At 40.9% G+C, this 23,690-nt stretch overlaps 1 protein-coding gene across 5 annotated transcripts in view; it reads left to right on the top strand.

Annotated features, from left to right (window-relative positions):
- Positions 1-23,690, top strand: part of KCNH7 (potassium voltage-gated channel subfamily H member 7) — a 339,118-nt gene that overhangs the window by 290,987 nt on the left and 24,441 nt on the right. For all 5 annotated transcript variants that reach the window (XM_043525539.1, XM_043525537.1, XM_043525538.1 and 2 more), the window contains 2 exons: positions 12,551-12,803; positions 16,572-16,777. In XM_043525539.1, the coding sequence (XP_043381474.1) occupies positions 12,551-12,803; positions 16,572-16,777 (459 nt within the window). The remainder of the gene's footprint in view (positions 1-12,550; positions 12,804-16,571; positions 16,778-23,690) is intronic.

Below are 23,690 nucleotides of genomic sequence, written 5' to 3'. Positions count from 1 at the left end.
AGAATAGGCATAATTTGAATCATGCTGTTGTTTTATTCACTGGCAAAGTTAGTTACAAAAGATGATTTATGATGAAAGCTCCTGCCAGTCCCTGAGATTCAAAGGGATTGTTTCATTATGTTCTAGAATTTTTCAGACTATCCTGTTCTGTTTTTCTTGTATTCTTTTCTCCTTATGTTTTCCACTTCCTTCCAATATTATCAGTCCAGTACCTACTGATAACAGTATGACTGTACTACTCCTTATAGAAAGAAGCAATATTTAATATCTGAAGATCCTTTTTTCAATTATTCATGTGTTTCTTCTAACCCTCACTTTCCCATGGATTTTTCTGTGCATCACGATAGATGTATTGGTTTATTTTACCTAAAAGAAAGTCCAAAATAAGTGGGCCATGCTCTGGGAAGGGTTTGCCCAAACATGTATTTTAATTAAAATTTCAAATATAGACTGGAGGAAGTTTTACTTTTTATTTTCGGATTTAATACTATAAAAGGGGATAACAGGTCATCATTTCTTCCAATATACATTTTAGGCCCTTCTCCTGCAAGCACTATGAATATGCTTAATTTTGACACATGTGACTAGTCTCATTGGCTGCAGTGGTGCTAGTTGTGTGTGTAAAGAAAAGCACATGCATAATTATATGCAGGATAAGGGCCATAAATGGTACTGTACCAAAAAGACAGCTTTCACCAGCTGGTAGTGCACAGAGATTTCTCAGTTTTATATTGTGTGGTACAACTGTTTCAACACAGTCTACAATTGCTTATCCTCCTGATACAATCACTTCTCAAGCCCAAAGTGATGCTATCATCATGTGCTGTCTATGTACATTCCAGAAAGATAAGAGAACAATTCACATTTCACAAGCCAAAGTGAGGTTAACTTAACTCCATCCTGACCAGAGCCATTAACTACACTGATTTCTCTATCACATCTGAACTGTACCCAAATTGCAAGAGTATGGATCATTAACCCGTAAATGAATTGGCTGAGATTAGAACTGAGTGGCAATTTTCCAACAGAGAGGTTTTTTTCTGAAAATGTCCATTTGTTGAAACTGAAACTTTTTGCAGGAACATGCCAGCTGCAACAGAAACTTTTGATGCATAATGGGAAATTTTCTGAAAAATCTCAAAAAATAAAAAATAAAAAAAATTTCAGGACAGTTTCCTACTCAGTTTTACTTGAGACAGACAAAACGTACCTCAAATATGAATAGATTGGGAATTGGGAAGTTGTTTTTCCCTTGTCTATTGTAATATTGGCTAATGAACAAAAAAACTACAGCTAATTGAGAGATCCAACAGAAGAGACTTATAAGACTTGAGCATATGAATAAACTAATCTTCTATCAATAGTTCATTGCATTGTTTTGTGGGCTAAAGTCTCACAAACAGGATAATTACTAATCTTTCTACCACTGATTGCCTTCATTCCATAATGAAGACAGGATATGACTCACCACAGAACTGACCATGAAGTAAAAAAATGAGATGGTCAGCCACATTCTACAACAGTTGACATTTCCAAGAGGTTTTTCAGGAGTGAACATTTCAGTGATCCATTATGAAGCTCACAGAGACATGAGGAGGTCTTGTGGTTAAGACACTGGGCTGGAACTCAGGAGATATAGCTTCTGTTCCTGGCTCTCCCATGTATGACGTTGGGCAAGTCATTAACATCTCTTTGTCTTATCTGCCACTGGGACAAGGATAAAATCATACTTCCCTACCTCACAGGAGTGTTGTAAGGCAAAAAGAATTGTCTGAACGATTTCACAGTGATGAAGTCCATATACATACTTAGATAGACAGAGATAATCAGAACAAAATCTGCATTCAAAAGAACAGGTCACAGCCTGAAGCCTGGCCTTTCACTCTACCCATCCTAGAAAAGAGACCGCCTACGTTGTCCTATCCCTGGAAACCTCATGGACCTTGTCAGCTTCCTAATTTTTATAGTAGTAAAAATTATTCTCTCCTTGAATTAGGGGGCAATGACCTAATAAAACATTCAGACCACTTCCTGTCCACAACACTTAGGCTTCCAAACACTGCCTACCACCACCCAGTTCACCATAGCTCTCAGATAAACTCACAAAGTTAATAAGGAAGCTGGCATGTGGATGGAGAATTCCAGAAAAAGTATTTCACACAAACCTGTGCGTAAGTGCTGATTGAAACCAAAAGTTTCTACTTCTCCATGATGATAGCAATCAGCAAATCTCATTCCAAGGGGAATCACTTGAAAACCCAGATTGCCTCCTCTGACTGACTGCTATCTGTTTTAAGGAACTCTTTCATATTGTGCCAAAATCATGTGACTCCAAAACAGTTTTTTAGGCACAGAGAGGAAGAATCTTGTATTTCCAGCCATTGCAATAGAAATGTGCCTAATCCTATACATAGGGGCACTAGATGCACTGAAAGGATTTTGTGCCTCTGCCTAAGACCTTGCCCCTTGTCCTTTTTAACTGGTCAAAGCCATGTGAAATGCCCTGGCCCACTGCTCACAGAAACCATTAACTCTTCCTAGAGATGGAACTTGGCCTGGTGTCCTAGTATCCTGAAACATGCTCTAAATGGCATGTTCTCAAAAAAACTAAAACTCAGACATCACTGACATAGCTTAACTATTGTATAGTCTAGAACCTCTTCTCTCTGGTAAGGTTTTTATGTAAGTAATTGCAAAGAGACTTTAATAGCACCTGACCTTCAGTGATAATCTAGATCTCTCCAATCAGGCTTCAGGCTGGTTCCTGTCAGACAGCCAAAACTGATGGAAGATCTTCTTATGATGAACAGTGGCAAAACAATGGTGCTGAAACTTCTAAAATTGTCAGCCATTCTGGATACTATCAATCACAAGATATTGCTTGACCCTGTCTGTCATAATGGGAATCAATGGGATGCTTTTAAACTATCTATTCTTTTTTCTTCTCATAGATCCTGAGAGTCAGCTGTTTCTCTCCTCCCTGTGAACTTTGCCAATATTCTCCCAGAGGGTGTAACGGTTAGGTACCTGATACAGAACATAAAATAGAAACTTTTGATTGACTTCATTGTGTTTTGGATCAGGCCTATAATGAGATGACAAGAGGGGTACATTGCCAGTAATTGCACATAGATCTGTCACCTTTTTATTCATCTTAGAAAGTACGGCCTCCCTGATATCCTACCACATAAAGTAAATTGGAGTAAAGAACAGCTGGCTTTAACTGAACCCAGGAAAGACCAAAGAAATGATAGTTAGAAGAAAGAATCTCTAGATCTATCTGAGGGCTGTTTCTGTTTCTTTAGTTGCTTTACCAAAACCATCTCAATTTCTTTCCATTAAAAACTGGAGATTACAGACAGAATATTAACTAGTGAGATTGCTAGACATAAATCACCCATCTGTCGCCCGGTCTTTCTAAAAGGAGGAATTAACAATCTTCTCCAGTTATAGACAAAGTGTCTCCTCACTGGACTTCTCAAAAAGAAGAGATACATATAAGTCCAACTCATAGGTTGGAGCCTGAAGCTCCCTAAGTGTCTACAGAATGTAAATCTTGAAACATTGTTACATGCCCCAAAGACTTATCTCTTACAGTCATATAGATAGGTTTAAAAACTGCCTTTTTCACCGTAGATGTAAGAAAATATGGTGGAAAAATATAAAATATCTTTTTCCATTCTGCACATTGCTCTGATCTATAATAAACTGGCTAAAAACCCAGCCAAGTATATTGTGTTAACTTTAAAAGTTAGGTTGACATAGGCTGGAATAGCTATAACATAGCTAACTCTCAGGGGGGAGACAGCTATGTTGATAGAAGAATGTTTCAGTTGATGTAACTGCCATTATCAGGGAAGGGTATTCCTATACCAACAGAAAAAAAAATTTCCATTGGTGTAGATTGCATCTACATACTAAAGGCTTATATCAGAATAGCTATGAAGTTGTAGCTTTGCATAGTGTAGACATATGCTGAGGCATGTACCTCAGTATTAGATAGGTTAGTTAAGGAAAAGCATGTAGAGATTCCCTCAACAAACACTCCAAGGGCTTAATTCTACATTTATTGAAGCCAATGGAAAAAATCCCATTGATTTAAATGGTGCAGGATTAAGTCCATAATGCATATATGTTCTCTTACATGCCTACACTTATCCCTGCCTCTTTGATTATTGGTTTGGTATGTCTTCATTCATAAACAGGTCTGACTCTCACTTCAGGGGAGGGATGCCAGGCAAAAATGAGTTTGGGGTGAGCCGTCGTCCTAACATAGTTAGTGTGATCTCTTCTGCAGAAAGTCCACTCTGAGTGTCAAGTGCATGCTGCTTTATAGTTGATCATGTCAGTATCAAAAGAGACAATCTGAACCATTGGACGAGACACACACAGTACAAGGAGCACCACTGACTGCCACTGGGACCAGTGTATTGCAACATGTACTGCTTGTAGAATCAAAATATATGTAAGAAAAAGGGTATTACATCCCTCAAAGATTTCCTTCCAAAGGCAAGCCTATGCCTGACAGAAAGAAAAACTGAATTTCCAATGAGTGTGAAAGCACTACCACTGAATATGAAACACAAATCATGTACCACACCTGCCCCAATGAACATGCAATATGTAAAAGCAATGTAGCTTGAAATGGTCAGCAAAAATACATGGAATGTGGCATTTGGGGGCAAGTAGAGTGAAGATAAAAACAAAGAAACAAAACACATTGCATCTGCTGGTTCTGTACAACACCTCAACTGTTAGATATAATCAAAGATAACCCAGTACAATTCTTCTGTTTCCTGCCAGCCCAGTCAGCTCACAAATAAAGGTTGAAAAATAATGCAAGTTGTTTCAAATCACATGAGCCAGAACATATTAATAAAAGGCCTGTTAGCATGGTGGAAAAAAAGCTGTAAGGCTAGCCCATGCATGTATTTCTTCATGATTGCTCATTTATAGAGGATTTACTATGCAATAATCCTGACCAACCTGGAAAGGAGACTCAGTTAAGGGATGCAAAAGACACTGAAACAGTGGTTACCTTGAAATACTCATCATTAACTACACAGTAGTCCTTTGACTTTACTGATGTATTTGTGGGTTTTTCATGAGTATCATCCCACCAACAAAGCAATAATGGAAATAACTGCTGTAGCAGTATCCTGATTTGCACCTATTGGAGTACTTCCCTAGTATCTTGTCAGGGACAGAAGTTGATGGCATATCAAAAAACTGTTCAGTAGTTCAACAGAAAACGCAAAACCCACATGGCTCATCATGTACATTATTATTGTCTCAGACAGTAAACACGGGCCACTTTTCCTAATTATTAATTGCATCTATCAGTAGCAAGCATAAAAATAAGATGGTTGCCTGAGGTTAAACCTCATAGATATTAAGCTTTCGTGGGTGAATACCCACTTCATTGGATGCATGTAGTGGAAATTCCCAGAGGCAGGTATAAATATGCAAGCAAGAATCAGGCTAGGGATAACGAGGTTAGTTCAGTCAGGGAGGATGAGGCCCTCTTCTAGCAGTTGAGGTGTGAACACCAATGGAGGAGAAACTGCTTTTGTAGTTGCCTAGCCAGTCACAGTCTTTGTTTAATCCTGAGCTGATGGTGTCAAATTTGCAAATGAACTGAAGCTCAGCAGTTTCTCTTTGAAGTCTGGTCCTGAAGTTTTTTTGCCGCAGGATGGCTACCTATAAATCTGCTATTGTGTGTCCATTGAAGTGTTCTCCTACAGGTTTTTGTATATTGCCATTCCTAATATCTGATTTGTGTCCATTTATCCTTTTGCGTAGGGACTGTCCAGTTTGGCAAATGTACATAGCAGAGGGGCATTGCTGGCACATGATGGCATATATTATATTGGTGAACGTGCAGGTGAATGAACCGGTGATGGTGTGGCTGATCTGGTTAGGTCCTGTGATGGTGTCGCTGGTGTAGATATGTGGGCAGAGTTGGCATTGAGGTTTGTTGCAAGGATTGGTTCCTGAGTTAGAGTTACTATGGTGCGGTGTGTAGTTGCTGGTGAGAATATGCTTCAGGTTGGCGGGTTGTCTGTGGGCGAGGACTGGCCTGCCTCCCAAGGCCTGTGAAAGTGAGGGATCATTGTCCAGGATGGGTTGTAGATCACTGATGATGCATTGGAGAGGTTTTAGCTGAGGACTGTATGTGATGGCCAGTGGAGTTCTGTTGGTTTCTTTCTTGGGCTTGTCTCGCAGCAGGAGGCTTCTGGGTACACATCTGGCTCTTTTGATCTGTTTCCTTATTTCCTCATGCGGGTATCGTAGTTTTGAGAATGCTTGGTGAAGATCTTGTAGGTGTTGGTCTCTGTCTGAGGGGTTGGAGCAAATGCTGTTGTACCTCCGCACTTGGCTGTAGACAATGAATCGTGTGGTGTGTCCAGGATGGAAGCTGGAGGCATGAAGGTAGGCATAGCGGTCGGTGGGTTTTCGGTATAGGGTGGTGTTAACGTGACCGTCACTTATTTGCAACGTGGTGTCTAGGAAGTGGACCTCCTGTGTAGATTGGTCCAGGCTGAGGTTGATGGTGGGGTGGAAGCTGTTGAAACTGTGGTGGAATTCTTCCAGGGTTTCCTTCCCATGGGTCCAGATGATGAAAATGTCATCAATGTAACGTAGGTAGAGAAGGGGCATGAGTGGACAAGAGCTGAGGAAGCATTGCTCCAGGTCAGCCATAAAAATGTTGGCATATTTTGGGGCCATGCGGGTGCCCATAGCGGTGCCACTGGTCTGGAGGTATATATTGTCACCAAATTTGAAATAATTGTGCGTGAGGATAAAGTCACAGAGCTCAGCAACCAGTTGTGCTGTGGCATCATCAGGGATACTGTTCCTGACAGCTTGTATTCCATCTGTGTGTGGGATGTTTGTGTAGAGAGCCTCTACATCCATGGTGGCTAGGATGGTGTTTTCTGGAAGATCACCAATACACTGTAGTTTTCTCAGGAAATCAGTGGTGTCACGGAGATAGCTGGGAGTGCTGGTGGCATAGGGTCTGAGTAGAGAGTCCGCATATCCGGAAAGTCCTTCAGTGAGAGTGCCAATGCCCGAGATGATGGGGCATCCAGGATTTCCGGGTTTGTGGATCTTGGGTAGTAGATAGAATAACCCGGTCAGGGTTCTAAGGGTATGTTGATTTGTTCCTGAGTTAGTGTAGGAAGTGTCTGAGTAGATGGAGCAGTTTCTTAGTGTATTCTTAAGTGGGATCTGAGGAAAGTGGCCTGTAGAATTTGGTATTGGAGAGTTGTCTGGCAGCCTCCTTTTGGTAGTCAGACCTGTTCATGACAACAGCACCTCCTTTATCAGCCTCTTTGATTATAATGTCAGGGTTGTTTCTGAGGCTGTGGATGGCATTGCGTTCTGCACGACTTAGGTTATGAGGGAAACTATATTGTTTTTCCACAATTTCTGCCTGTGCACATTGGTGGAAGCATTCTATGTATAGGTCCAGACTGTCATTTCGACCCTCAGGAGGAGTCCATGTGGAGTTCATCTGTGTATCAGTGCGCTGTTCAGTGTTATCTTGAAAGTATTCTTTGAGTTGGAGACGGCAAAAGTAGGCGTCAAGATTACCGCAGAACTGTATCATGTTGGGGGGGGGGGGAGAATGTCCCCGAGATAGGACAGACTCTTCTGCCAGGCTGGGTGTGTAGCTGGATAGATTGACAATATTGCTGGGTGAGTTAGGGGTACCACTGTTGTGGCCCCATGTGGCAGGTAGGATTTTAGACAGCTTACAGTCCTTTTTCCTTTGTAGAGAGGTGAAGTGTGTAACGTAGATCTCCTGTCTTATTTTAGTATAATCGTTTGATATGGAAGGTTGGTTATTTATGAGAGTCTCCAGGTTAGAGAACTCTTTTTTGATGTTTTTCTGTTTGCTGTATAGGATGCTTATCAAGTGGTTCTTCAGTTTCTTTGATAGTGTATAGCATAATCTCTCACTGTGGTCTGTGCAGTATGTAGATAGCAATGGATTTTTCACCTTTAGTCCATTTGGTATGATGTCCATCTGTTTGCATTTGGAAAGGAAGATGATATCTGTCTGTACTTGTGCAAGTTTCTTCATACACTATGAATAAAGTGTATTTATTCACTGATAAAGGAGGTGCTGTTGTCTTGCTTGCATATTTATACCTGCCTCTGGAAATTTCCACTACATGCATCTGGCAAAGTGGATATTCACCCACGAAAGCTTATGCTCCAATATGTCTGTTGGTCTATAAGATGCCACAGAAGTCTTTGCCGCTTTTACAGATCCAGACTAACACGGCTACTCCTCTGATACTCATAGATATTGCTCATTCTACTGTCATAAATCCTTGTGAATCAAGATACAGGTGAGGTTGGCATCCAATAGAACAGTCTTGGAAAAGCTTTCAATACCAGTCATCTCAGGGTATGTCTACCCTGCCATTAGACACCTGCGGCTGGCTCGTGCCAGCTGATGTGGGCCAATGGGCTGTTTAATTGCAGTATAGGTGTTTGAGCTTGGGCTGGAGCCCAACCTTTGGGACATAGCTTGAATGTTTACCCCGCAATTAAACAGCCTCTTAGCCCAAGCTCCATGAGCCTGAGTCAGCTGGCATGGGCCAGCCATGGGTTTCTAACTGCAGTGTAGACATACCCACAGTAAGTTATGTGGCAAGAATTCCTCACCACCTCCAAAGGACTAATCTTCTAGCCAATTTGAATAATAGAAATACTTTCCTTTCTAGGTTGCTCCTGATCATGACTCACAGCTTGGCGTAGAGAATCCTCCCCTGTGTTTAACTTTTCTCACTGAGGATGCCAAATAAGATCAGTCAAACATTATATGCCATACACTGGGTTGCAAAGATGAGGAATGAGTTTGTGCCCCATGGCTGCCAAAGAACAGAGCTAAAACCAGTAGTAAAGAAGTATGATAGCATTGTGGGGAGAGCGGAGTCTCCTGAATTACACTCAAGTACCATAGAGGTTCAGTTGCAAAAAACATGAAAATCTGTGTTTTTGCTGAACAGAGCCCAGTGGGAAGAGATTACTGAGGTGTCAGAGTGTGGAGGTAGAAACATGAAGGGGAAGAATGGAGAAACTAAAACACACACATTTAAAAATCTTCTCTTGATAGACCCCCCAACGCTACTATCACAAAATCTATCACTTAGAATGATGCTGTTTTGAAAGCAGTTCCTATATATGTTGCACTCAGTGTTGTCAACTTTCATGATTTCATCACAGGTCTCTCAATTGTTAGTGGTTTTCTTAAAGCTCCAGCTTCTCAAGTCAGATAGCTACAAAGTGAATCTCATGTTTTATTTTTTAAAGAGTAAGTTTTTACTACTCCTGGTCACAGAGAAACTTGTAAATGTTACCAGAGTATACTTAATGGCCTAGAAACTAGATGATAAAAGAACCCCCTATTTAAAAAAAAAACACATAATTTTTGAAGACCTAACTCCTGATTATTGAACACTTTGGGTTGGCAATTCTGGGTACTCTATAAATATTAAGGCCTGGTTTCCCAATTCACCAATCTAATAGGAGTTGTAACTCCATTAATCTGAATACAGTTATTCTGGATTTACAGTGGTGTGAGATCAGAATCGCTCTTCTTTTTTTTTTTTTAACATCTTGGTAAAATTGCTGAACCAAATATTTTCATAAAGACCAGCATGGATTAGAAAAGAATACGTAAATTTTATGGCAGACTGTTCAAATAATCTAAAACACAATTTGCTAATATTTAAAATATGATCAAGTATAAAAAAAGTGGTGAGGCAATTCTGCTCTTAGTAGTAATGTATATACCAATGTTCTAATGAATTTTAACTCTTCTGAAGTCAAGAATTTAGGCTGTGATTTTTCAAAACTGCCAAAAAGCACCCAACTCCCATCACAATTAAATGGACTTTGGGTGCCCATTTTCCCTAGGGACTGTTGAAAATCATAGCTTCAAATCATAAATGCTTTTAATACCTGATGTACGGTATTTATGGTATTTTAGGGTATAATCTCTCTGAGGCAGGGCCTATCTCCTCATACATGTTTGTACAGTGCCTAGTACATTTTGGATGCTATTGAAATATGCATACAGCAACTAACAAATATTAGGCAATGGTTTATAACATCTTCATAGTCAGAACAAATTAATGACCTTTATACTTGTTTCTCTAAATAAACCAGAAATGTGCAGAAATATTAACTAACCCAACAAACATTCTCTGCATAGCTTTTGTTTAATAGTAAAGTAAAATTCTTTGTTAAATAATACAAATAAAAACTGAAGTGAATCTGATTCATGTTAAGACTGTGCTTCTGTGTGTCTAACAACACAAAAACATTTCACTTTTAGCACACCTGAAGTGAAAATAGGTTGGTATTTCATGTCATTTAACATTTGGGCTCTTCTAAATTGCATTAAAATGGGAGCATAACAAAAAGAGAGAGAGAGAGAGATTAAAAATTAAACACTTCTAAATATTAAATTCTTTTCTTCTGTCACATGAACAGATCAAAGTAATTTAAAAGCAAATATTTCCAACTTTTCATCCCCCAGACTGTTGATCTAAGATGTTTAGATATCAGTTTTGCTGTATTATTCAGAACATGATAAATTTTGTAAATGATAGCAACTTGTTAATACGTTTGGAGATAACCATATTAAAATAAATAGAACCAATTGTACTTTAAGCAATATCTGGTTATATGTGGTTAGACATTGGTAACAGAGTGGTAAAATAGAAGCTTTTCCTTTTTTATTTTTTTGTTTTCCTTTGCTTCTTGTTGAATTCTGGCTTCTTTGAAGATGTATAGACTGGTGTGATAGTGTCCAAAGGCCATAAATCGTTAAACTATTTGTATAAATGTGTGTTATAACATTGTGTTTTCTGTTATTTCACAGTAGAAGCTGTATTGATTTCTGTTAGCAATCATAGAAATATTTCAAAAGCAATTAAAGGTACTAATGTTTCCTTTGTAAATCATAGCTTGGCTTCGGTGGACAAATAGCCTCATGTCAGAAATGCACACATCTCTCTTCTCTGTTAACAAGGCGAGAGATAGCAGTTAAGAACCTATTTATGCAATAGGAATGACTGCACAGACCTTTATTGTGCTGAAATAAGAAAATATACAGTGAGGACTGAATACTGTTATGACAGGAATTATTTTAAATTGCATTCTCTACAGAAATACCCATTGATATTACTTATGTGTGTGCGTACACACTGTAAAAGAAAAAGTCATAGATCAATAGACTGTGTTAATAGCAGGAAGGCAAATCCTGTTCATATTACTCATATGATTAGTCCCATTGTGTCGAATTCAGATATGCATATGCAACTCCCCTTGAAATCAAAGAAAACTGTGTAATAAAAGAAAATTTGGCCCATTAACTTCAATGGGACTCTCTGCATAAGTGAAAAACAAGCAGGATGTGGCCTAAGAAGTGGACAATGCCTAGTAACTTATGTGTAAGTCCAGTTTCTGAATACAATGAGTTTACTCAATGGGTGGGCATTGTTTCCATTGAAATGAATAGTAAAATTTCCATTCCCTTCAGAGAAAACAAAGGTTAATGCTGAACAATTTAGCAAATCTCTCGCCCAAAATGACCAAGTTGTAAGCAGAATCCTTGTCTTCATTCCATGAACAAAATTAACAGTGTCTCTTTGGGGAATCCCGCAGTTCTAGGTAAACTCCAGTGAACCTGAATAACAGATGAGCAAGTACCTGCAGCTTATGGGCCAGATCCTCAGCTTGTGTAAATCTGGCTTGAATGGAGTACACAGATTTGCCTACTGAGGATCTGGGCTATACATTTCTAAATTAAATATATTTAACAACACTTATCAATTTAAATTTTCACAGTTGTGCAAAATTATAGCTTTTAATCATTTTTTTTCTATTTTTATCTATTTAAGTTTTCAGTTTTGGGAAATGATGGGGGTCAGACAATAATTGTTGTAGACCCCGAGAGTCAAAAAGTTAAAGCCTTGTAATCATTAAAACACAAATAGCCAACATCACAGTCAAGTTATACAAAGTAAGCGCGCTTAAACCAAACTCTAAGTTCTCAAGCAGCATTTTTCTTACTTCACCTACTTGTAAATTTTGATTATTATCGATGGAAATATTTTTGTCAGAGTGTGTATGGTGAAATCGACATTTACTGACCGTTACCTACAAAAATCTAATCCTTCCAAACTTAGTTATATCTTATCGTTATCCTGTTGCAATATAGTCACACATGTACTGATCATATTTCCTGTAATGCAAGAAATAAAAAATGTGTGTGAGCGCTACATTTTCAAGAGACCCTACTAGCATTCAAATTAAATTAATATAGAGAACAGCCATTTGATCCCATATTTTGATCAAACTAAATGTTCATTAACCTAGATGAATTGAAAATATTCTGAACAGCCTTGCTACCCACCACTATTTTTATGTCAATGCATTCATACTGGGAACAAAGAAAACATTACAAGTTATTTAAAATTATTTGCATAGTATTGATGTGATATGCTTTCATTTTTCTCTTCAGGTCCTAAAGGGGTTTCCAGAATGCTTACAAGCTGACATTTGTCTACACCTCAACCAAAACTTGCTTCAGAACTGCAAAGCTTTCCAGGGGGCCAGTAAAGGTTGTCTCCGAGCTTTAGCTATGAAGTTTAAGACAACCCATGCTCCTCCTGGTGACACCCTAGTCCACTGTGGTGACGTTCTCACAGCTCTTTACTTCCTGTCAAGAGGCTCCATAGAAATCCTCAAGAATGACATAGTTGTAGCCATTCTTGGTATGTATTTGCAAACTAAGGAGATGGAATGTCATCTTTCTGCTAGCACATACTATAGAACAGCAGACTGAAAAAATCCATTGCCATATTTGGTGCATGCACCCTGTGAATGACTCAGTCACTTTAATTTAAAATCAAGCTTCTTTATGACTAATTTAGCAGAAGCACCTACATAATATCCTCACCCCATGGTCAGGAAGGGGGCCTGTCCGTATCACAAGTAACTTTGCTGTACAGGGGAAGGGGTAGGATCTGGAGAGTCCATGCAGGGAGTAGAGAATCCCTGGGCACCAAAGAGCCCAGCTGCCTGTGCGTTTCGAATTTTCCCCGATCAACTTCAACATAAATACCTGCCTAAGTTAACATTATGTGAAACAGCATTAAGGTACACACTTCCCCCTCCTGTGAGTCAGTCCTATGGCCCTGGCTGGTGACAGAATCCTTAGAGGTGAGGTTACAATTGGAGCTGGGTGAACAATGGATTTTTCCATGCACTGGCAGTTCCAAAAAATTGGGAGGAAAAATTTTCACATCAAAACAAAAACAAAATTTTGAAAAATTGAAAAGTAAAAAAAAATCATTTTGAGTCCAACAAAATGTTTCATTTCAATTTTGATCATGTTAAACATTTTTGACTGGGTTTTTTAACAGAATTAAAGGAAATGTTGAAACAAAAAGTCATTTTGAACTTTAAAAGTGACGTTTTTTATTTAGAAAATGTTGAAATTAAATGTTTTGATTTTTTGGAATTGGAGGGGAGGGGTCAACTGAAGCAATTTTGACAGGAATTCATGAAATGTTTTGGTGTTGCCAAATCTGCATTTTTCACCAAAAATAGTTGCATGCAAAAATGTCACCTATCTTTAATTACAATGGAGTTGTGTTGAACTGAGTCAATAGAAGTTTTGTCATCTACTTCACTGGGAACAGTATAGAAAACACAGAGGGGAGAGAGAGGCTACTGCAGAGACAAATGACCTCCCTGTATTACTTGAGAGCCACAGAGGTTTTGTGGCATAACAGACTCCTACTCTTATTGCAAACCCTATCCCTCTGGAAGGAATAATGCCAGGAAACTGGAGGGAGAACCACGTGGAGCTTCCAGAACACCTTTGAGTAGATTGAACAATCTATCCCATGGAGACCATCCTAAAATATGTGAAAATAATTGTAGTCCTCAGTCAAGAAAAAAATGAGGGAATTATTTTTATTTTATTGGCTCTTGTGCTATGCTTGATTGCTGCTGCATTGTTCTGCAACAGTTTGTGACAGCAAGAATATAAACACATAGGAGAGTACAAATCAACAATAAAATGATATTGGTCAGAATGATGGGCTGGTTTAAATTAGCCTACATGAAATTAGCCTGCAATAAAACCTCTTTGAAAAAGAACAAAGATAAACAACATTTTGCCAAAAACATCTGCTTCCTGCAGAAAAGCACACAGGAGGGAAAATTAACATGGAAAACTCTTGTTGATGCATCCTTCCCTCCACTGGGACAGGTTTGCAGCCACATACAAGTAGCATGGCCAAAGCCCTCTGCAATGTGCCTATGTCCCCAAATCCTCAAAGAAACCCATAGATGTGAGGGGGATCTGAACAGACAGTCCGTCCCTCCTTGTTCCTCCCCAAGTCCCCTCCTCTTGGCAGCATGTCATTCGGGAGCCAAGCCATGTTATCGCTACTGATCTGATTGCAGCAGCACACTAAAGCCCTTTCTGAGAGGGAGATAACGCAGCTCAGCATTATAACGGAAAAGCCAATTGTCCTGGAGAGTATAATGCTACGTGGTTGGGCTGCTCCCAGTTCCTCCATCTCTGGACTGCCATTCCCCCCAAATTTGCAGAATTCCAACCATGCAGTATATGCGGGGGGGGGGGCCTTTTTAGCCTTGTTGGTTGAGGGGGGGCAAGGTTAGTATGATGGTTCACAGGTATTGCTACCTCTTTCCAGGTTTGCAGGCCGGAGCTGACAGGTGTTTGTGATCATTTTTGTCCCCTCTGTGCCTTGCAAAAGAAGGGATTATAGGGCAGAAACAAAGGTCAACATTTCCTAAATGGCCACTGATTCACTGAATTTGGGTACCCAACTTCAAACACTCTGGGCCCTATTTTCAGAGGAACTGCGTATCCACATCTTTGTTTTGAAGTATGGAGCTATGGGCACTCAGCACTTCTGATAACAAGGTACAAAGTGTCTCAAGATGGGCACCCAAAATCGAAGTTCGCTCCTGAACATGTTGGCCAAAATCTTTGTAAATTTTTGAAAGATGGATAATGGAAATGAATTCTGGAGCCATTTCAATCTGAGGGCCTGATCCCACATACCTCACTGCATGCAATGGAGATTTTGCCTGAATAAAGTGTGGAGTGATTACAGAGTTCCTGGTCCTCCACAGTTACCAGAGATCAGGATGCAGCAGGGAGCTCAATAAACAAGGGAGTTTTTAGATGGAGAAACAGTAGATGGAGAAATTAGAAGGATGGCAATGTGGTGATATATAGAGAGAGCCCTGCAGATCTGTGGATATCCGCTTTATATATGTGGATGTAGATAGCCACAGAACGTGTTTTTGGATCGTGAATCAGATATGGATACAAATTTTGTATCAGCGCAGGACTTTAGATATATATGATAATGTGATAGATGAAGGGTTGCTGTAGCCTGTTGGTCCCAAGATATTAGACCCAGAGAGAATGTTGGTGAGAGAGACAAGCTTTTGAGCTTACACAGAGGAAGAAGGAGGAGGAGAAGAGCTCTGTGTAAGCTCAAAAGTTTGCCTCTCTCTCCAACAGAAGTTGATGTGATATATGACATTCATGATATCATACTGTATGTCATGATAGATTAAATATGATACAACATTTTGTAACTATGATATTTTAAGGCTAATGTGAACAAGTGTTATCAGATGATTACTGCAATATAATTGTCACAGATATCAAACTGTACTTGCAAGATATGTTAACAAAATTTAATACAGATATTATTATACATTGTATACATTGTACCTTATACAAGGGAGTTTGTCAAAGAGTTCTCTAGTTACTGCTTAAGTCATGGTTCTTTGTGTCTATGTCCTCACACTACATATGCTATAAAAGATCAGATACAGATTTTGGAAAAACAAGCACGTACATTACTGACGACTATTTTAGTGAAAAATAAATACTGTAAATGTGTCAAGGTTGAAGGAAAGCAGAGTTGTAAAAGTATCAGCATGAAAACAGCTCTGTTTAAGGGGCTGCTGTCTCTGGAGGTTTTGAATTACTGTTCAAAGTTAATTCTAACATTGAAAATTGAGTCAGCTTCTTCCATTGCAGATCTTTGGGGAAAGGACTATGTCATCATATATATTTGCTGGCACAATGTAGTCTCAATCCAGATTGGGCGCTCTGGGCACTACTGTAGTATAAAATTACATCATCATGAACAATATTATTTACTACTCTAGATTATATTTTTGTTACAAGAAGGGGCTGGTAGAAATTCTGCATGTATTCTGTTATGTCAGGAATAATGCAGAACTGATTCAAAACAGAGTTTTAAAATTTCCAGATTTTCCTCTCACTTAGTCCAGTTTTATACCAGTGTAACTCCACTGATTTTGATGGAATTACTCCTCTGACATACACTGGTGTAAATCAGGATAATCAGGTTTCATAACTTCATATCCCATAGTATAAGTTTCTTGAAGAGTTATGGGTGCATTCATTTTAATGTAGTTCTCATAATTAAAATAATCCGTCTGATTTTTTTTTGCAGGTAAAAATGATATTTTTGGAGAGATGGTACATCTTTATGCAAAACCAGGGAAATCAAATGCTGATGTGAGAGCTTTAACCTATTGTGACTTGCATAAGATCCAGCGAGAAGACCTACTAGAGGTTTTGGATATGTATCCTGAATTTTCTGATCTCTTTCTCACCAATCTAGAACTGACTTTTAATCTGAGACACGAAACTTCAAAGGTACATACAGTAGGTGTTATTTTTTTTCTATGATTTTCTTTCAAGTGTACTTGTTAAGTCACAGAAAAGAAAGACATCCCTGGAAAATATAAGTTCTGGCTCTTCTTTTACACCAAAGTTAATGGACTTATAATGGTGTGAGAGTGGAATCAGTTCCATATGATCAGAACTGGAAAATATATGAAAAACAAAGGCTAACAGAATTGAAAGCAAAAGGCTTGAGGCCAAATTCTGTTCAAGAAAACTTACCTGTGTGGTCCCAGCAAAGTCGGATAGACCTAGCAGAAGTGAATGAGATGACTCGTGATATTAAACTACCAGGATTTGGTTCTATATTCAAATAGTGTTAAGATTTCAACCAGAGGGATTTTGAATATTTTGATATGCCCATTAAAAAACTGTTTTGAAATAAACATGAATATAAACTTAACAAGGGAAATTCGACACTGTCAATATATTTATCAGAAAAAGAAAATAAACAAGAATCAGGCTACCCTGGTTCCATTTAAGACTAATACTACAACAAATGTAATTGTCTTGCAAATCTTCTGTCCTCTTGGACTACATTTCCTATATTCAAAATTAACTAATAAAACATATGAAGCACTCTTGGTAGGACACCCCGCACTTGTCTTCCCTACCTGAACCTGCAGAACCTCCGTTTGTCTCTCCTCCCACCAATGGCTTCCTTAAGATGCCTCCCTGCCCACAGTGCCCCCTTCAAGAAAGGAGAAGGAAGTGCAGCCTCGGTAGGGATCACTTCTCCCAGGAAGCTTATGTCAGTCTGGATTTGGAAAAAAAATAGAGGGTTGGCCATTGGCTGAAGGGGAGGATGCTTCTGGCTAACAGGAGCGAGAGGTGTTGCATTCGTTTGGATGGAATAAATGGGCCCAAAGAGTAAAAGGTGTTAATAAGACGTTGTCACTGTCCAACATTAAACAGTGTTAAACAAGGCTTGGGGTTTGGTATACAGAGACCTCAGCCTGCATAGTACCATGGCAAATACATAATTAAAAATCTTGTTACCCTTTTATTAAAGATACAGAAAAGGATGGGGGAAATTTGCATTATTTGAAATGTAAAGTATTAAGTAAAGCTTTCATTTGAACATCATCCCTTGTTCCCTTTCCTTTTTTTAGGAGAAAACCCCTTGTCTGACAGTCTTTTAGATGGTATCAAAGATAGTAATCACTGTCCTTTTGCGGGAAATGGGAGGAAGTTAGTTGAGATGGGCTGGAGTTTTTGTTGTTGCTGAAGTTCAACCCCATTTTCTAGAAGACAAAACAAGACACAAACACACAAAAGGGGAGAGGAAAGAACAGCAAAGATAGAAAATGCAGCTTCTAACTCTGATGTTGAATCTCACTTGCAGCCTCACTGCTGGAAAAATGTAGGCACAACGCGCAGTCTTATCAGTCACTTCGAGACCTGGCAAACTCATACCAGCCCCAGGTTATTTAGGGCATTGCTTTTAACTGCCTCTTTCTGGTCACAGGCTCTCAGCAGTGTTCCAAAATATACAGTCTTTGTCGTCTAAACTAGGCTCCTGTTAGACAGAAGGCAAACGGAGAGGGAGAGAAAAGAGAAGAAATAAGGTGGGGAAGGAAAAGGATACACAGAGTTGGAGGAGCAGGCTGTGATAAAGTCTTACATCCCAAGTAGTGGTTGGGATTTAGCTGGAGCCAGGTAGAGGTGGCCATATGTTCTGGCTCCCTCTTTTTTGGCCTGGCCTGGTCTGGTCAGGACACCTTTCAGGATTAGGATGAAGATCCAGGAGACCACGGGATAGCAGCTATGATGGTGAAGCTCGCTCCTTCCCCTTCTCTCACCTTTGTCAGTCGGTGTTCTGGCACCCCGCTTTTCCCCTATGGTCTCTTTTTTTAAGAACCCCAACAGGGACTGATGGGCAGAATAGTGCATCCACTCATTATTTTATCCACCAATTAGGCCTAATTTCTAACACACCAATTTTGGTTCATTGATTTCCAGTCCCATGCTTCTCTTGTTTGCCAGGCATGATTTGAAACACAGTCCTTGAATTATGTCAGTAGTTCTTTCTGTTTGGACTAAGTCAGTCTTTGTCTCCCTTTCGTTCCTTTTCCCATCAGCATTTATTGTAAGTGGTTATTATGACCATTTATAAACATTCACTCACTTTTTACTGTTGAGCTCCCAATTAGGGTAAATTTGTAGTCCTAATTATCACAACATAATCCCTTTTTTTGGTAACCAGTTCTGCCTATGATCAGACATTTGTTCATAATGTCACAAAAAACGTATTTTAATTTAAGCACATAGAGGAGGGTGGGGGAGGGTACTTCGTTATTATTTATCCCACAGCTGGCATTTACAAATCTTATTTGATTAGATCTTACCAAAATTACAGATAAACCTTCCAGATGTTAACAAAAGCTAAGAACTTACCACTTACTTCTTTTGTAGTAAAACAAATCTCAAACAGCTGCTGTTATATGACTGTAAGATGTTTAAAAACAAACCAGCTGTTATCAGTTCTTTGGCTGTATGCCCAGAATGGGTAAAGATTGGGGAGAAAACTTTCCGCTTCTTTTTGGCGCTTACACATTCAAAGCTGCATATTTACACAAACTGTGAAAATGTATGCACCAATGATTAAACTTTGTCACCTAGAGAAATTTGTTTAGCTCTGATGGCATTTTTACCAAAGCGTATTGCCTTCTTTTACAAAGAAGCAACAAAATGATGTTCTTTAGGAATCACTTCTGCATTTATGAGCTATTTGGAACACCCAGAAGCAGTAAAACTTAGCAGCCATTTGTACTCTATGACAGAACTTGCCCACCTTTTTCACCACCAATATTTGTGAGGGCAGCTAAGCCCACCATGAGGATTTAACCCGTGGAACAACAAAAACAGACATCACAAACAAAACAGAAAAAAAATTGCAAAAACACAAAAAAACAATAACCCCAAAACATTGTAAAAACAATAAGGAAAAATATTTTTAAAACAAAACAACTAAAATTGCAAAAACACAAAACAGTCACAAAAATCTTGTAGATGGTATTAAAGATGGTAAAGACTGACCTTTTTGGGGAAAAGAAAAGAAGTTAGTTGAGATGGACTCAGGGCTGACCTCAGGAGTGGGCCACCTGGGTGGCTGCCCACGGTGCCCAGTGGTCAAGTGGGTGCTGTGCAGCAGTGTAGGGTTGTGCGCTGCTGGTGTAGTGTCAGAAACTGTTCACTGAGGAGCACTGCATGGGGGGAGGGAACTCCCTGCTTCCTCCTGGCGGAGGAATATGGGGGAATGGTGACACACAGATACTGCTCACACACACCCCAGTGTTTCTCCATGCACCCCTAGAGAGCTGTGTGGGCAGGGGAAGTGAGGAGCAACACCAAGAACTCCGTGCATCCAGGTCACTTTCCCCACTTGAGCTGGGCTGTGAGGGAAGCAGCAGGAGCTGCCCTCCCCTTACGCAGCCCAGGTGGGAAAAGTGACCTGGATGCAAGGAAGTCGCTCCTTGCTCCCCCCGCCCCAGAGCCCCCTAGGGGTGCATGGAGGAGCAACGTTCCAGAGAGCAAAGGAATAAAGTGGAGAAGGAAAGTACACATGGGTGAGGTGGAGGGGAAGTATCAGCATCTTACATCCTAGGTGGTGATCAAGTTTTACCCAGAGGTGGTAGAGGTGGCAATGGCACCTCGCTCGCTGTCTTTGGCCCAGTCTGGTCAGGACATCTTTCAGGATTAGGATGAAGAAGGTCTGGGATTTTAGGAGACAGTGGGGGTGATAGCTATGGTGGTGAAGCTTGGTCCTTCCCGTCTTTTTGTCTTTCAGTTAGCCAGTGCTGCGGTAGCCAGTGCTCAACTAAGTTCCAAAAGGGAGTGATGGGCAGAATAGCCCATCCTCTCATTGTATTGGAAATTAGACCTAATTAGTGGATAAAACATCAATTTTGGTTAATTGATTTTTAGTCCTTCACGTCTCTTGTTTCCCAGGCGTGATTTAAAACACAGTACTTGAGTTATTCCAGTAGGCCTTTCTGTTTGGATTTAAATCAGTCTTTGTCTCCCTCTACCTTCAACATTTATTGGTATCGGTTATTGTGACATTTTTTAAACTTTCACTCACTTTTCACAGTTAAGTTCACACTTAGGGTAAATTTGTAGGCCTAATTATCACAACAGAGGAGGAACAAGGGAGAAGCTACTACCTAGGTAGCTTTGCCTATCACATAATGCTGTAGAAGTGCATCTAGCCATGTCCAGAAAGTGTGGGCTATACTGCGCGATGGATCTGCCCCTTTATAGTTGTGTATTTGAAAAATGTAGTTTAAATTTAAGTTTAATTATTCCTGATATACATCACAGTATTTCAGGTGTTCCAGTATATTTTAAAGTAGAGATAATACAGCTTTAGTATGGAGAGACCGCCCTGTAGCATTCTGCTCTTGAATCCATGCTGAGACATGAGAAGACAGAGACCACTGGAATTTTGTATGCAAATGCCGGGCACAAGGGTTGCTGATCAGCAAAGTACAAATCAGGGAGGTTCTACATATGTTTTAGTTTTTTTTTAAAAATAGAATATATTAAAAGTCACTTTATAGAACAAATCATGTTATTTTTTAATGCTGAGCCTTCTTTCATAAAAATTGTATTTTTTTTCTTTACAAAATTATCCTTTCTGTTCCATATGTTAACTCTGCTTTGGAAAGGTCATTGCTATTATTTAAATGTTAGATATAATATATTTTACTGATACATTGAAGCTAGGCCTGAAACTCTGCATATTTGAGAGCTCCTTGAGGATAAAATTAATTCTTCATGGTAGGGGCTTTTGAGCAACTATTTCCTGTACTTTCATCATAATGTTTTATAATTATTTTTCTCATTGGAGGCTCATTGTTAGTTAAAATGAAACTCTGTCCGTCATGTGTGTCAAAAATCCATGATGTAGAACCCAGAGACAATCCCCTCACACCCATCCTCCCCACCCATTAGTTCCTTAGGGGTGGCTCCTGCTTCTTACTGCCCCACCCGTACTCCCCCAAGTGAAGAAGCAACTAGAGACACCTTTGGCGCTCCACACAGTGGGAAGACACCCATGCCTATGAATTCGCAGGAACAGGGTCTTAGCTAGTAACTCATTGACTAACACAGCGTTTCTCAAATGCGGCCACCGTGACCGAATGCAGCCACCAGGGGCTTTTCATGCAGCCATGACAGCCTCCTGGGTGGTGATGGGGGGAGGCAAAGCATCAGCCCTTCCCACTCCTCCTTGTTGCTCCAGGAGAGAGGTGGGACACAGTGTTGAAGGAGCAAGGTGAGTTCTTGACCCATGTTGTGGGGATGAGGGTTGGGCAGCAGGTTCCAGCGGCAGGACTTCAGGAACCTGGCTGTGCAGCCCTGGGCTCCGACAGCAGGGCAGCGAGTACTGACACCCCCCCACCCCGGCTCTGGCCACGCAGCCCTGGCCTCCAACTGCAGGGCTTCAGTCTCCGGCTCCTGGTTCCAGCTGTGGGGCAGCAGGCACTGTCCCCAGCTGCCAGCCGGCTCCAAGCACGGGGCTTTAGGTGCCAACGCATGGCTCTGGCCGTGCTGGTGCTGGCAGGTGCTGACCCCCTGCTCCGGCTGTTAGCTTCTGGCTCCCAGTTCTGGCCATGCAGTGCTGGGCGCTGGTCCCGAGCTCCAACCACACGGCCCCAGCCTCTGGTGCTGATCCCCTGCCTTAACTTCCCAGCAGCAGGTGCCAGCCCACAGCTCTGGCCATGCGGCCCCTGGCACTGATCCCTTGGCCCAGCTGCATGGCATCAGGCTGCCCTGCACAGCAGCAGGCGCCCGTCCAGAGCTCTATTCCCACGTAGCAGCAGGTGCTGACTTCTGGCTCCAGCCACCCACCCCTGGGCTCCAGCACCCAGCTCTGGGCTCTGGCCCTACAGCAACAGGCACTGGCCTTGAGTGCTGACCCACAGCTCTGGCTGTACGGCAGCAGGTTCTGATCCCTGCCTCCAGCCACACAGTTCCTGTCCCCAGCTCCAGGCTCTGGGTGAGGGCACTGACCCCGGCCCTGGCTGCATGGCAGCAGACACCAGGCCCTGACTCTGGCCACGCAACAGTGGGGCTCATCACCCACCCCCATCGCCCCTGGGCCCTGCTGCCTCCCACAGCCCTGTATCCTTCAACGCTGGACCCTGGTGCCTTCCTGGCCTTGCATCCATCCCCCTTTGCCCCAGGTCCCCACTGCCTCCCCTGGCCCCACATCCATCCCACCATCATCTCTGTCCCCTGCTCCCCCCATCCAGGGCTTAATGGGTTCTGGGGCTTGCTGAGAAAAGTGATATTAACAAGCATGCAAGTATCACTTTTCAGAGCAGACTTACTAGCTATCTGTGAAAAGTGATACCTGTATGTTTGTTAATATCACCTTTCCTAGCCTCCCAGGTAAGTGTGCTGTGATATTAACAAATTTACAAATATCACTTTTCACAGCAAGCCCCAGGACCCATTAAGCCCTCGATAGGGGGTGGAGGGCTGAAGGGGGAGGCAGCATTATTTTTATTATTGAGTCTGCCAAAAAAAACCTACAAATACAATGATTTGGCTGTGTCTCTGTGCATTTTTAGTTGTTTTTCCTAAAGTTAATTAAGTATTTTAGGAAAAAGTGTCAGTGCGGCCACCAGTGAGAGTTGGCGGCTGCACTCTGAGGCCACCAAAAAATTTGTTGTGAGAACAACACTGCACTAACCTAACTCTCAAAATAATATGCAAATGATGCAATCAGCGCATCTGTGACCAGTGTGCTTTTGGAAACCCCATGCCGTCCCAGTTTTTTATTTAGCTGATAGATGCCTGTTTCTGGCTATCCCTGAGCTATTCCTACCTTCTTTTCTCCTAGCTTTTTTCTCCTCCATTATTTTATCCATGGGCACCA

This window comes from Chelonia mydas, chromosome 11 (assembly GCF_015237465.2).
Source record: "Chelonia mydas isolate rCheMyd1 chromosome 11, rCheMyd1.pri.v2, whole genome shotgun sequence".
Taxonomy (NCBI): Eukaryota; Metazoa; Chordata; order Testudines; family Cheloniidae; genus Chelonia; species Chelonia mydas.
This window is presented reverse-complemented; position numbering and strand designations above follow the sequence as displayed.